General features: G+C 30.1%; 1 protein-coding gene across 1 annotated transcript; it reads right to left on the bottom strand.

Moving 5' to 3' along the window:
* Positions 1-1,258: 1,258 nt before the first annotated feature.
* On the bottom strand, positions 1,259-12,746 carry LOC132744661 (octopamine receptor 2-like). The gene is made up of 2 exons (XM_060733422.1): positions 12,347-12,746; positions 1,259-4,486 (listed from the first exon to the last, which is right to left on the bottom strand). Exon 2 carries the CDS (start codon positions 3,673-3,675, stop codon positions 2,008-2,010), a length of 1,668 nt encoding a protein of 555 aa, XP_060589405.1. The 5' UTR covers positions 3,676-4,486; positions 12,347-12,746; the 3' UTR covers positions 1,259-2,007.
* Positions 12,747-14,801: the final 2,055 nt, after the last annotated feature.

The following is a 14,801-nucleotide window of genomic DNA, read 5'->3' as shown; positions in this document are numbered from 1 at the left end:
TTGTATCTCAATTTGCAAGTGTTACATGCAAATATATATGTCGGATTACTAGAATTTTGATTGTTTATAAGGAATATATTACATGAATGTGCTTTTCTCATAGTATTTATATCGCTAAGGTGATTATCTCAAATTATATACATTTGAGCAAATTATATATATTTGAGCCCACATTTTCTGTAAATGCTTATACGCGAAGGAATAATTTTACCTTATGAATATGTACTAGTTTAAAAACCTATGTAATAAAATATGTACTAGTTTAAAAACCTATGTTATAAAATAAAAGTAAATATCAACAAGAGAGAGAGTTATAAATAGCAACAACACAGGTTCATCGATAAAACATCCAATAGGGAAATGAAAATTGTTACAAATTATTTCATAAATTGTTATTTTTTACCTTTTCTGACATATATGGTTGTACTCGGGTGGTTCGAAATAATGCACAATATAACCTGTAATGATAATATTGCTTTACAAATGATGGATGGTTATGGCAGCTCTGTAATTTATACGAAACTATGTCTAACCTTTACCTGACCTCCAGCCGCCGAATGTTTGTCCCCGTGGGCGTTTTCCCTACAACGTTTTGAATATTCACTAATGTCAGAATACTCGTGAAGAGTTTTATAATAGATTGGACAGATTCGTCTGATTAATTGATTGAATTTTTTAAACACACTATCCAAACATTTGATAAAGTCAGTACAGTCTGAAATAAGTTTGTTTTGTGTCGACAGGTCACTCTCGCCTGTCTACTGTGATATAACCACGTTTAGACAAATATCCACAAGGAGGGCAGACATCTAATGAACCAAGGAAATGCACGTTCCGTCGTTTATTTCCTCAAGACTTTTTTCATACAGTAAAACATTTTATACTTTTTCAGTGATATCTGACATAGTTTATATATATATTATAACTGTTTTATAATCTCTACTTGCAACATATAAATTTTGACGTAAAAATATAGTGTAGGCAATTATTTCTGCCCAGAAATGTGATCTTGACCTTAACCCAATTAGCTCCGACAGTTTTTAATTTTAATGTTCGGTCTTCTGTGTTCTAATGTGATATTGCATTAAATAATGAACAGAAAGAATGCTATGATAGAAATAAATCAAACCTTTTAAAGCAAATTTATTTAAAGTGATGCGATAGCATAAGTTGTTTCTTTTAATTAGTGCAATATTAAACGTATATTTTCCATTTATATATGTATTTGTTATTGATTATTAATAACAAAACACTACAATATAAATAAACAACAATGATTTGTATTACTATATTCAATTCATCCATATTTAGATGATGTTTTAACATACAACTGATTGACATTTTCCTTTCATATGCCAAAATTGTTTTAATGGTTTTATTTTGATGTTCAATAGTACGACTTAAACCACTAATTGATATAAGAACTCACTACCGTCTTGTTACTGTTAATACCAGTTGATATTTATCCATTGCCTTCTTTTCTTTTCCCTTTTCTGCACATACATTTTAAACGTTGCCAAATAAGAATCAGTCTTGTAAAATGATGGATAATTATTTATTTTGATCAGAAGTCTCATAAACACTTGACCTACAAAAACATCAAAATTAGAATAGCCGTGAGCCAGGCACAACATTGAAACGAAGATTCAACAATGTGATTTCCTTTACAAAACGCTTCGAGCATTTAAGTCTGTCGCCTGAAATGAATGGTTATTACAATTTTATGGATACCAACTATTTCCAGCAACATAGAACCGTATTTTTCGTGTCAGTATAAAGACATCCGTTAAAAAGCATTTCATGTTTTGAAATTTTATTGTCGTTTTCGTGAAAATAAAAACAATTTAGACAGAAAGAAGCAATTATATTTCAATATGTATGTACAATGTATATATGAAAAATATTCTATATTTATAGCACTATAATGGCAATCTCGTTAAAATAAGACATTTTATTTAAAATTTATATATATCTTTAAATATATGAGACACATGAAATTTAAACAAATTATCTATGACGTCTGTTGTGTGTAGTTTTCTTACAAAACACTATTTTATGGAACGCTTTTCTAAAATCGTCGTTGAAAATTGTATATAGGATTGGGTTAAGACTAGAGTTGGCGTAGCCTAACCAGATGATAGCCGCTTGGAAATGGGCATCAATTGGGCAATTTTCACAGAAACTTCTTATAGTGTACATGAAAAGAAAAGGCCACCAGCAAAAACAGAAACAAGCCATAATCATCGCCATCCGTTTAGTTGCACGTCGTTCGCGGAGTTCGTATTTATGTTTGACACTCATTGTGCCCGAATTTCCTCGTTTCCATGGAAAAAACGTTGCTTTACTTGTTCTGGGGGAACGCAAATATCTAGTTTCACATTCATGTTCAGAAGATTCATCGTTGAAACTTTTTCTTGACACATGGCTTGGGCTTTTCCCATTCTGCTGACTTTCGTAATTTACTTTTAAATTACAATTCTTCTTTTTTAAAGATGTATCATTTTTGCTTAGATTTGAGGTCTTTGTTTGTGGTGTATTTGAGATATCATTCTCAGTGAAGTCAGTGACCTCGATTTTGAGATGCTGTCTAGAAAGTCCATTTTCATTTTCCTCATTAGCATATGTGTCGGAATTAATATGATTGTTTTGTCGGCCACATTGATTTGCATCAGCAAAGTTAACCGCATGCCCATTGGTTGAAGACTTTGGTTTTGCACCGTTTTCAGCTTTGTTTTGTCCACTAGAATTCAGTGGAGCGGTTTGTGTTGACGCTGCCTTAAGTTCAACTTCCGTTCTTTCATCGCTTTCAGGTTCGTCTAAACCATGAGCCTCGCTTTCAAAGTCACTTTCGGATGGATAAAACGCCCGTTTTCTCATTGGCTGCATTGACCGTGTACGTTTACGAAGAACATTGAAAATTCTGACGTAAAGAAAAACCATCAGTACGGTTGGAATAACAAATGAACCCATTGCGCTATATACTACATATGTCTTGGACATAAACAAAACGCAATGTTGTCTATTTATTTCAAAATCGTATTGATAAAAACCTTGTATCATTTCTCGCCAACCGATAAATGGAGCCACTGAAACAATTATTGAGAACATCCAGACAAATATGATATAAACCAAAGCTCTTGTTGGTGATTTCTTTTCGAGATACCATACTGGATATACCGTTGCTGTGTATCGATCGACAGCTATTGTACATAATCCCCATATCGAAGCAGTGCAGTAAAGCACGTCAATACATAACCATATCGTACACATTATTTCACCAAATATCCAGTATCCAAGAACATCATATGTTGTCGATATTGGCAGCACAGATAAAGCAAGCAACAGGTCACTTACGGCAAGGTTACCAATCAAGCAGTTTGACATAGATCGAAGTTTTTTGAAACGGTACAAGGCAACTAGAACTAACAAATTACCAAATATGGTAATGAAGGTAATAACACTTAAGATAAAAGCTACCACTAAGAAAGTCACTATTGAGTGGTATTTTGTCGAACAGACTGGCGAAGTTAATAACCACATAGAACTATTAGAGCCGCACACGTGTGTCGATAAAGACGAATTCATTGCAATTTCCATGCCATATTCAGACGTTTGTCCCATCTCGTTTAGCGAGACTAAACTATTCATTGTGCTTGATCCCATTTTCGCTACCATGTGGAATTGTTTATCATGAATATTGTTTCAGATTTTATAACGATTCCCTCTGAAAGCGTCTAGTGCGATTTAAATCACATTTATTGTTTCATTTTCTTTCAGCACATTGGGATTTTTATCTCTTATTATTCCTTTGTCGACATATATTGCATTTTATTACAAAAGTTCCAACAATCTGATTGCTACTTTATTGAATAATCGGTTTTAGTTTTGTATCAATAGGGTTTAAATGTTTCACAATATTACCGATTTGTATTACTATTCCCTCGTTTTTAGAACCATTGTATAATTAGATTGTGAATTAATTCAGCAACATCGCTTTCTTCCTTGGCGTAACACTAGGGAATACTTCAATATTTGATGCTTACTAAATAGTGATTATTCTAACACTCGGCTTGAATTCTAGGAAATAATCCTGTGTTGTTTCCAAATAATTAGCAATTCTTATGAAATAGGTCTGTTTTACATTCAAAACGAGATGTGCTAGATTCGTAAGTAGGAATTTCAATATTAATCATCTATCTAAGTTGTTACTTTTCAGTAATCAATTGCTTTAATGTTGTAGTAACTCTGTATGTGGTATTTACAGTCGTCTTTAAGAATATGTCACCTTTCTTTATAGTTATTCTTGTTAAAGTGCGTATTCGTTATGTCTTCAGACCACTGTTTATGGTTTTTGGCCAACTAACTGTCCGCATTTTGCACACATGACTATTTTTTATTTGTCATAGTACTCAGAAATGATAAAAATATTCTAGCAATCTCCTTAAAGCCTCCGAAGTAACACATATGAAGTCGACCTTTTTCAGTTCTGAAAGTAAAACAAAACATGCCGGTTAAATAAATAATCAAGTTCTCGGCATGTCATTGTAGTGTTTTCATTCAGATGCAATATGTAGAATAAAAAATCCCTGTAAACTTATATATTTAAAAGTCTTTTGTTAAGCCAATACAATTACCTTAAAAACAAATATACAAGATTTAAAAATAAAAATAGTTTTAAAAACAAATAATAATACTACATTTTTATACTAATAATAACGTTAATTAAACCGTTATTCGTTTCCGTTGTTAACAATATTAAGTTTCCGATCATGACATTTAATGAGGATGTTTAAGGTTGTTAAGAGTAGATCTATATTATGATCATTATCTGGTAAGCGCTAGCTGAACAAGTATTGTATTGATCAACAAGTACTTCATTTCTTGTCTATCTGTTCAGAAAAACACTCATTTTTGCTTGATATGTTGTAATCATAATTCGGTTGCTTAATGGTACTATTAAAATCAAGAAATTGTCCTTTTTTTTACAAAATTTAAATCAAGAACACTGCATTGCTTAAATTACAAGACAAATTTCTTGACTATTGTTTTAACATTTGGGCAAGGTAACAGTTTCTCAAATAATTTATTGCTGTTTTTTTTAATAATTATTTACTTTTTATTTCTTCAATGCATTTTTCCTTGTTTATAAAGCAACGATTATTATTTACAAATTTATCCTGTTTACCGAAGAATGCTGTCACGAAGATGAAAATGTTGTTTATAAGCTAACGTGTACGAAAAATACCAAAAAATACCAAAAATACAAATTTCCTGTAGCACTGATTTATATAAAAGATTGTATGAGCCATTGATAGAAAAAACATGCATACAACTATTAATTGATTTAAACTTTCAAGCTTGTGTAAGATAATGAACTGCTAGTTAAATACTTTCTTGTTGCGTATATACACCAAGAAACATCTGTGTAAAGAATAACACCATACTTATAATAGATATTGATATATAAACATGTCATAGCAAACTTTTCTGCACTGTTCGTGCGTATCTATGGCATGGGATAATATATCAATGTCTCATTTGGAAAGAGATAAAATTCCTAAAAGAACAGACGACAACAGTTGTATCTTATCCTTTCTTCTCTCCTTAATTAATTTGTCTACAAGGCACATATACTTAAGTGTATTAGTGACATTATATGTTGACGAAGACATTTACGATTAATGTTTTAGACATTATATGGAACGGCTCTTCACTAAATTAGTTTAGTGGAAACTGTATTGTATGTCCGACAGAAAGAGAAAATAACGAACAGAACACATCAATGAATAGCTTAGTATGTTTTTTGTTGTGTTTTCATACTTGTATCTGACATAATGTTATATCTAAATAATTATCTTGTTTTTATTACTCTGTAATATTAAAACTTAATCTACCAGAACATGTCCAAGCTAAACAATATCCACACCAATATAAAACAATCTCAACACAAACAAATTGCTCAATGGAATACCTTTTGTATAATGTTGTGAATATTTAGACTTAAGTGAGAAAAGTGATTCACTTTTAAGAATCCGAAGAAGATAGTCAAATCTTGTTATGCTTAACTGCCTGGAATTTTTATGATATAAGTGTTTTAGCGTGTTCTCCATTAACTCTTGCCTTTTCTTCAGGAAATAAATTTGATCATTTAGTGGGTCAGTTATATCGATTTTTATTCTTTACAGACGTTTAACGCTGGCAGCTGTCGCTGAATGTAAATACTACTTGTTAAGTGCATGCAAAGACACCCTAGCTTTGTTTGATATCTCAACGGAATAAAAAGAACGATTAACCCGGGACAATTACATTTGTCAAAACAATAAAAGCATAATGGAAACAGTATCATGCAATATTATATCTATATATAATCATAAATGTGTTTTATTTTTCATGAAAATGATATAATGCTAGTAATAAGTTATTTATCAGTTATACCTCAATAAGCATTGAAATTATTTAATTTAATAAGTATGAAACCAATGTAATTTGTTAATTCAATATTATGCTTGAGAGATTGAGTATTTTGTTTTTAATTTTTTAACTACAATCTGTAAGTTATATTTGACAATTTCTACTTAAAAAGTTAAATAAATTTAATAGCGTTACTTCACTTGTTATAACACTTCCGAGATAATACTCCACACCCAGTCACTTTATACTGACTCTTGGAAAACATGACGGCATCAAATATCCAAGTAATGCCGAACTACAATAATGGATATTATTGAGTCAAATTTTACAATGGTATTAATGAAACGAACTCGCGATCATACGCATGATACGCGGACGCTGTATCTACCTTTAGATTAATAATATCTGTCATATTTTGCAGTTCTGATCGGAATATCCGTCCCGAGAGGACCCGCTAATTGGGCGTGTTCCCGAGAGACGGATATATAATCCAAACCGCAAACATATGTCAGATATTTGTCTTGTACATTCTACCATATTCCATTATATTATAAATTATTTCCCTAAAACTTACAAAAGAATTTTCTATGACACCCGTAAATATTTTCTTACAACTGCGTTTGAAATTGCAGCTACATTCATAACTATAAAATTAGGTCATCCTAAGCATGCCATTGTATTGCTTGCGACTCATCTAGCACCCCATGCCAAATGAAATTTTCGGCATGGGTAAACTAACGAAAACGCCAGTCTTATATGCAAGAACAATGTGTTTTATTATTAGAAGGAATGTTATATATATCCTACTGAGTTGTTGATGTCCATTTATTTGGATAGAATGGTATTTTGTCCAATAGTGTCGTCATGGTAGTTTCTGACTTCATTGATTGATTAGAAAGTAAGCTCTACAGACATTAACACACTAAGAGGTTGTTAATATGCTTAGGGTGATAAATGCGTACATGTCCTCACATAGATGGATTACTCAAGATGACAAATTATCTCCAGCTTACATACAATTATTTTATTTATCTTATTTAAATGTGGCCAGAATATTATATTAATGCAATTGTGACAAGAAAATTACCCCTTTAATATTCACGGTAGTTGCTATAGAATGTTTGACTGATATAGAAAATGAATCGCAAACGTTTATTAGAGTTCTTAGTAAGTGTTATTCTCTATACAAGGTGACTGACTCTGTTTGTATTATATTCAGTACTTTCTTTTGTATTAAAAAAACCCTTGAAAGGCACTTTTTGTTAAGCAAGTGGCATTTTGTCTTTGAAAATGGTAAAATGTCGATCACACTTTAATTAATGTTTTCTGTGCATTGTTCCAAACTCGTATTTCTTTATTTGCAATATAATATTTTGATTTGAACTTTACAAGAAATATCTGCTTAATTTAGATTATACATTTAAAATGTTTGGATGTATTTCAAAAATATTTTATTTTGGATATTTTAAAGTGGCTTTTAATGGATCTTTAATTTATTTTCTAAGGTTTTGTTGTACGTTTTAAAATATGTGTCTAATACAAAAACATTCTGTTCAGAAGATTCCATTAGTGAAATGAGACAAAATTACACTTATAAGATTTCGCTGCCCGGAATGGACTTGAGTTGAAACTAGGAAAAAGATTAATTAAAGCTTGCGTGAATAACACTTCCATGTTGATGGATTTGTGTAATTTAAAGGCATTCTATATTTCACTGTCATTCCCTAACTTCTTGATGGTGCTTTGCTCCGTTGTAATTCTGCACCAAATTTTTGTTTTTTGTATAATCACTTTTCAAAATGGAAGAGTGTACTCATTTTCAAAGTTTCTCGTTAATGAACGAGATCTTAGTGATTTTTGTTTATTACAATATCTTTATATGTCATTATTTCGGATATGAAAATTCACATTGTCACCGGTTTCGAGCCGGTGGTTATTTTAATATCAGTACGACCTTTAGTAGACCTTTTTTTGTTTTCCTTAACGTGAACTTTTCAACTTCAACATATTTTACTTTTCCATTCTGAACAGGTGTTTTTGTATTACGTTTCAATGTGTGTTTTGCATACTTTAAAGGATTCATTTCATGTTATGAAGCAATAAAAGTTGATTGCTTTTAATGTCCGTAAATTACATGAAACCATTTTGATGGTTGGCGTGTTACTTAAATGCATTTTGATTTCTTCAATTTCTAGAATTTGCTCCAGATTGCATACTACTTAGTTGATATTAAATAGAAATATAATTGTTTAGAATTTGTAGATTTTTCTAGTTAATCCAAATAATGGTACTATTTTATGAGTACATTTTTCGTATGTTATTCCTTAATTATAAATAAGTACGTATTTAATAATGTATTTGTACATTACTAAAATCCACATCGCGTCCTCATTAATTAAGTGCAATTACCAATATTTCGCTCTTTTATTTTTATTTTACTTTTATTATTTCTATGTATTTTTAATTTCCAACAATGTAAATATTTGATCTTGCAACTTTAGAAATTTGCCGTTTCTTAGAGACGACAAATATGGAAGGCGCTTTTTACTTTAAGGTCTCACATTTTAGAACATCAATCATTTCCCAAAGCATATGCAATAAACTATCATTACAATTGTAAGATTATTTTTATTCATTTGGGACAAATTTATCAAAAATATTTCCGCAATAATGGTGTAGAGTAGAACATTTATCTGAGTTAATGTCTTTTCGATGTTAAAGAAGTAATATTGCCTGACAATGAAAGTGCTGAAAACTCAAATGAATGTGCCGTTTCAGACTAACTGTAAAATGTCTCTTTTTCTATAAATGTATAATATTTCTATAAATGTATGACATTGAAGTTGAAGGCAAGTGTGCTAACTTGATTGACATATGGTAAATGCAAAAAATAAAAAATAAATAAAAACAGCAAAAACAATAATTCGATGGTTTATCAATAAATCGATGGTTTATCTAGCTGCATGCATGTAACCGTAATGACAGAAGAGTATATTTGTCCGGTTTATATCAATGTAGAACAGCAAGGAATTAAACGAACGAAAACATATATGAAGTTAAATAATCGGTTATTTTGTTTTATAAAGTAATGCAAATGTTCAAAACATTGAACTGGCCAGTTCCATCAGTATTAGAATCGAATATGGCATGATCCATGCAGGCTGACCAGAAGTTATACTGTCGACTGCATGACATGATATGTAATATTGATATCCCCAAAAAGGTATTAAAAAAGTCTCGAAAATTTTAGTTTAATTAGTTAGTTATTATTGAAAGTTAATATTGTATTTGTGGAAATGTATTCAAATGACCAGGCACATTTGTCAAGGAGCCAATATTAAATGTTAAAGGACAACTGATCATTTTTACAGCTGTTATTATATTCTTTTAAGAAAATTGCTACTTCTGGGAATAGTGAAGTGGCGTAATTGTTTAGTTTGGCATGATTGCTTCTATGGATCAATTTATAATTATATTTGACGATAACATTTTGCTATGTTAGACCGCTTTTATTCAAGTGCCTTTATGTGTCAAGTGTAATAAAAGGAAAAGAGTGTTGTCTTGACATTGTTTGTGTGTTGAAAAAGTGACATATGGTCAAACATATAAAAGTCTGTTAATCCAGAGAAATTTAAAATGAGTTTTCTTTTATTGGAAATAATATGAAGTATTAAAGTCGTTTTCAAACGTATTGATTTGATTGAAGTTATTTTAAATCACAAGTCTTCTACATGTATATTTAACTTTGTTTGTAATAAAGTATATAAAATGTTTGTTATGGAAAATTTATATCGTGACTGTATTTTAAACGTCATAGAGAGAGAGAAAAGGCTGTTTGTAATTAACATTTCTTTTTTGAGACAGGTTGTTGCCATGTCTTAATTAATATTTTCGTTCTACTTCTAAAAATACATTAACATTAATGTTATGCGATCAACATTGGCTAGAATCGGTTATGAAGTACCTTTGCGATTCATATGTAAGTAATTATATAGAAATATGATTACACTCTTAAGTGATTATATTAATGATAACATAGAGAACTCTACCCCAAGGAGTTAACGGTATTACGTGTGAATTATTACGTAGGAATGCCACAGCGGTAATCAATTCTTCGTCTAACAAGTACTTTCATGGAAACGTTGATAGAAGTTTATTCAATTTTTCTAACCAACATAAAATAATTCTTTCATTTCTTTTATTTGATATGATTATCTAATAATGGACAAAATAAATTTATTCAGAAACGGTATTTATTTTATTTGAGTTTTAATTATTCAAACTGGAAGTTTAATGGCGATAGAGTTTTAATGTAGTAATTGAATTAACGAAAAATTAAATTAGAGAAAATAAATACTGTAACGTTGAATTTCATTAAAACTTTGCATGATTTGACAAAAAAATATAACAAAACATTTTAAGTGAAAAATTGGTTACTGGCCTCTTTTTCAGTTATCTGCCCTTGAATAAGTAATATTTTTAAAGATCATTTTAAGACACTTAAAGTTATAAAAGAAAACTATTATTACCTTTTATATAATATTCTAAAATAATACAATATGGAAAGAATGGATTCAAACGGCAGAATCGAAAAATTACAATGATTGTACTAGTTCATTGACGGTAGTCTTAATGTAAATGTATTAAAACTCGTTTTACTTTTTATCAACAAAACCTTTAATAACCTTACTCTAATCTGCATATTTACAGCAAAATTGGTGGTATATGATTTACTTATTCAAGAAAATGTAGAAATAAATGTGTAATCGGAGATGTATGTAATTGAGGGGTGTTAAAAGAATACCGTTCAAAGTAGGTTCTTGGCGGCCTCTATTTCAATGTAAGTATACCTATTTGATAAAGGTTAGATTAATTTCACACCTCTTGCGATGCTCTTACCAGTCAGAAAAGATTAGTTATTTACCACAAAACTAGTGATCCGTGTTGATTAGAGACATACTTATGTAATTGAGACATAACTTGAGATGACAGATTGCTGAAGTTGATGGGAATTCAGTATTTTCTAATTAAGTCAGAGATGATGAGATGACAAGATCAGCAAAATGTCTTGAGCAGAAAAGAATCTAGATTTTTATTCATAGATAACATTATCATTACGAAACAAGGTACACAGAATGAGACGAATATTAGATATTTGAGTTTTTATTAGTGTAAAAAGCAATTACTACAATATGAAACAAAGTATATGGGAGGAGGGAAATATTAGATATTTGAGTTATTGATAGTTTTAAAGCAATTACAGTTAAGCATGTTACTATGTCTAATGCTATATTAATTAATGCAAGCAAATGATACCAGATACATATTATAATTACCCATTTCACTCAACTATATCTTTATGTAAATTATGCGAGGTTAGGATATCAAAAAGTAATGTCCTTAACTTCTAATGCTAAAATTTCATATTTGAACTTTTAATTTTTAAGTTGTTTTTTTAATGATTTTTATATTATTTATTCATCTTAATATGTTTTTCTCGGTATTTTAATGAATAATTTAATTTTTAATTTACTTTATTATTATAGTAAACATAAATATGCGAGGTTGCTTATTTGATATGATTAATGTTTTTAGGTTACCACATTTGTAAATAAAACAATGGTAGTGTAAGCTTTAAAATTCGAAAACAAATACAATTATTTAGTTTTGTTTTAATTTGACTTGGCAATTATTTATAATTAATGACTGATTTATTTAATTAACAGTTAAATCTTTTCTAGTCGTCACAGTGTTTAAATATCCGGCATTTATTTAGATATTTTTGATTTTTACAAATTTATTTTGTAATTATATTTTACCTTGTAAATTATATGACAAAACAACATTAATTGTTTAAATATTTTTATGAAAATATTTGTCAATACTTATTGTTCGAATGTTAAGCTATTATATAATATCATCGCCAATTTGTTACCTTTTTATCACTTTGTTATCCTTTATCAAACAATCCAGTAAGCAAAAGTTTCTAAAGTTCCTGCATGCCGAATAACAAAATGAATAAGTCCACTTTTGAATCTTTCGTTGCAAAACGCAATTAACGTTTCATGCCTTTAGAATATGCTAAAGATTTCCCAAGAAACAGCAATGACGCAATTCAATCTATCTTATACTATCTGACTGTCATCTGTGAATTTGTATTTTCAGAAGAAAACAAAAACAATGTATTATTAAACGTCTTTCCTGATCAATTATATTGTAAGCTTCTATTCTATGTCAGAGTTATTTTCACTCGCTCTCTCTTCAATATGCTTTTAAAGCAAACGAACGCCAATAACGCCGCGCGTGCTATGAATCGTCTGCGAACGCGCCGATCGCTCTGTTATTTACAATATCGGCCCATGACTACCATGACAGATTTCAAACTCCGCTTCTGATATATCGAGGGATATTGGTACAGCAAGGAATTTATTTCAATGAAATTATATACTCATATTTAGGATGAGAGACTTAATTAATGATGTACTAAGATTAATTAGCCAATTTAAAACAGATAAATGTATGTACATGTATGTTAACACGGAAAGTAATATAGGTATATCGTGGTGGTGGTTTTTAAAATTTTGTTCCGGATTTCAAACAAAGTTTGATCAATCCGGCTTTGATTAAAGACATTTTTAAGTTCTATTTAATTATTATGAAGCGTAGGTTGAATGGTCAATTTCGCATTATCGCTTACTTTTTTCTGGTGGTTAATATTAAATTTTTCTGTTCTACTCGTATATTTGTATATTTACTGTCCTGTTTGACTAGTAAAATAATTTTCTGCATCTTAGTTTATCAATATGTCAATTTACCAATTTGAAAATCGAATCGTGGTTGTTAAAGACATGAGCAATTCTACACTTCCGTCCCTTCCTTCTGTACATTGAACTGAGGTATTTATTTGTTGCAATGATTTTTTTCGTTTGAATACCTATTTGTGATTTCAGTAAGTAATATTTAGATGAGAGTGCAATTAAGTCAATTAAATATTCTTTCTTATATGTCATTTCAATAATTTATCAATGGGTTATTAGCGTAAAACTGGTAAGGGCTTATTCTAATGTTGCATCGACGTGTTGACCAACCCATTTTCTTTTTGTTATATTCTTATTATTTGTATTACATTTTATATGCATGTTCTACAATGGAATACTTTTAAACTAATGTTAAAATTGATTTTAAGCTGATACTAAGGGGCGGCCTTGGTCGCCAAGCACTGTTTATATATTTGTAGGAATTAAGTGTAATTTGCCTATACGTAAGCGACAATTTTGTTTGTAATATTATCTTTTTTGATGAAAAAGCAATAACATTTCATTCATTCATTCATTTATTTATTTATTATAACAATAATAACAATACCACTGTGTATATCCTGTAACGCAAGATTGTGCAAATAACGCAGGAATTGTGCAAAAGTAACGCAGAATTGTGCAATTTAAAACGAGCACCGCGATATGAAAAGGGTCCAATATTTTTTATTGTACATCAAATTGGAAGAAATGAATTAGCGCATACGGTTGCTGAGACATTTCACTTTAAACCTCATCAAAAATATTTCCATGGAAATGCTTATTTATCAAGATCATTCGTAAAAATGACGACCTGTCTAGTGTATTGATGGCGATTTTTAGTTTCGTTGATATCTTAGGACACAATAACGTACATAGTACGTACTTTATGATTTTTTTATATTCGGTGTACCTGAGAAATTTTCAATTCTACTCGTGTCATATTACACTTAATTTAGCAGATACAGCGTAATTGAGGCCATTTTTACCAGGTAACGCCGAATTCGTTAGCGAAGCACTGAAGCAATGGTGGTTATCTCATTTTACGTAGCTAAATTTACCAGTTTCGCGAAACTTGTAGTTTGACAAATATTTGAGGTATAAAAAATATGAAAAAATAATGTTTTTAATGTGTTAAATATATATATTTATTTGACGAAACACAAAAGTCACCGTCAAAAACGGTAATCAGGTTGTCTTTTCTCACGAATGTTCAGTAATGCTGGTTAAAGAATAATGTCGAAGCAGCCGTATGCGCTAATTTATTTCTTTAAATTTTATTTAGAATAAAATATTATGGTTCGTTTACTTACTGTGTTATTCGTTTTGCCAATAGCGTTGCACTGATTCGGCGTTACTTTTACGTTATTTGCACACTCCTGAATATATGTTACTGGATATGCACGGTGAATTCTATATAAATTTCCATGTTTATCTTCAAAATCTTTGATCCAAAAAATATTGAACTTGTATTTCAGAACATTTTTACTACATGGAATATTTGATGACTTTCTGTTAATTTGTTTCGTAGTTTGATATTCAGATATCTATCTCTACTGTTCTCCAAAGGTTCCTGTCATACCGAATAAATAAATG

The sequence above is a fragment of the Ruditapes philippinarum genome, unplaced genomic scaffold (genome assembly GCF_026571515.1).
Source record: "Ruditapes philippinarum isolate M1 unplaced genomic scaffold, ASM2657151v2 ctg551_1_1_1_1, whole genome shotgun sequence".
Lineage (NCBI taxonomy): Eukaryota > Metazoa > Mollusca > Bivalvia > Venerida > Veneridae > Ruditapes > Ruditapes philippinarum.
The sequence above is the reverse complement of the archived record's forward strand: the minus strand, read 5'-3'. Positions and strand labels throughout refer to the sequence as shown.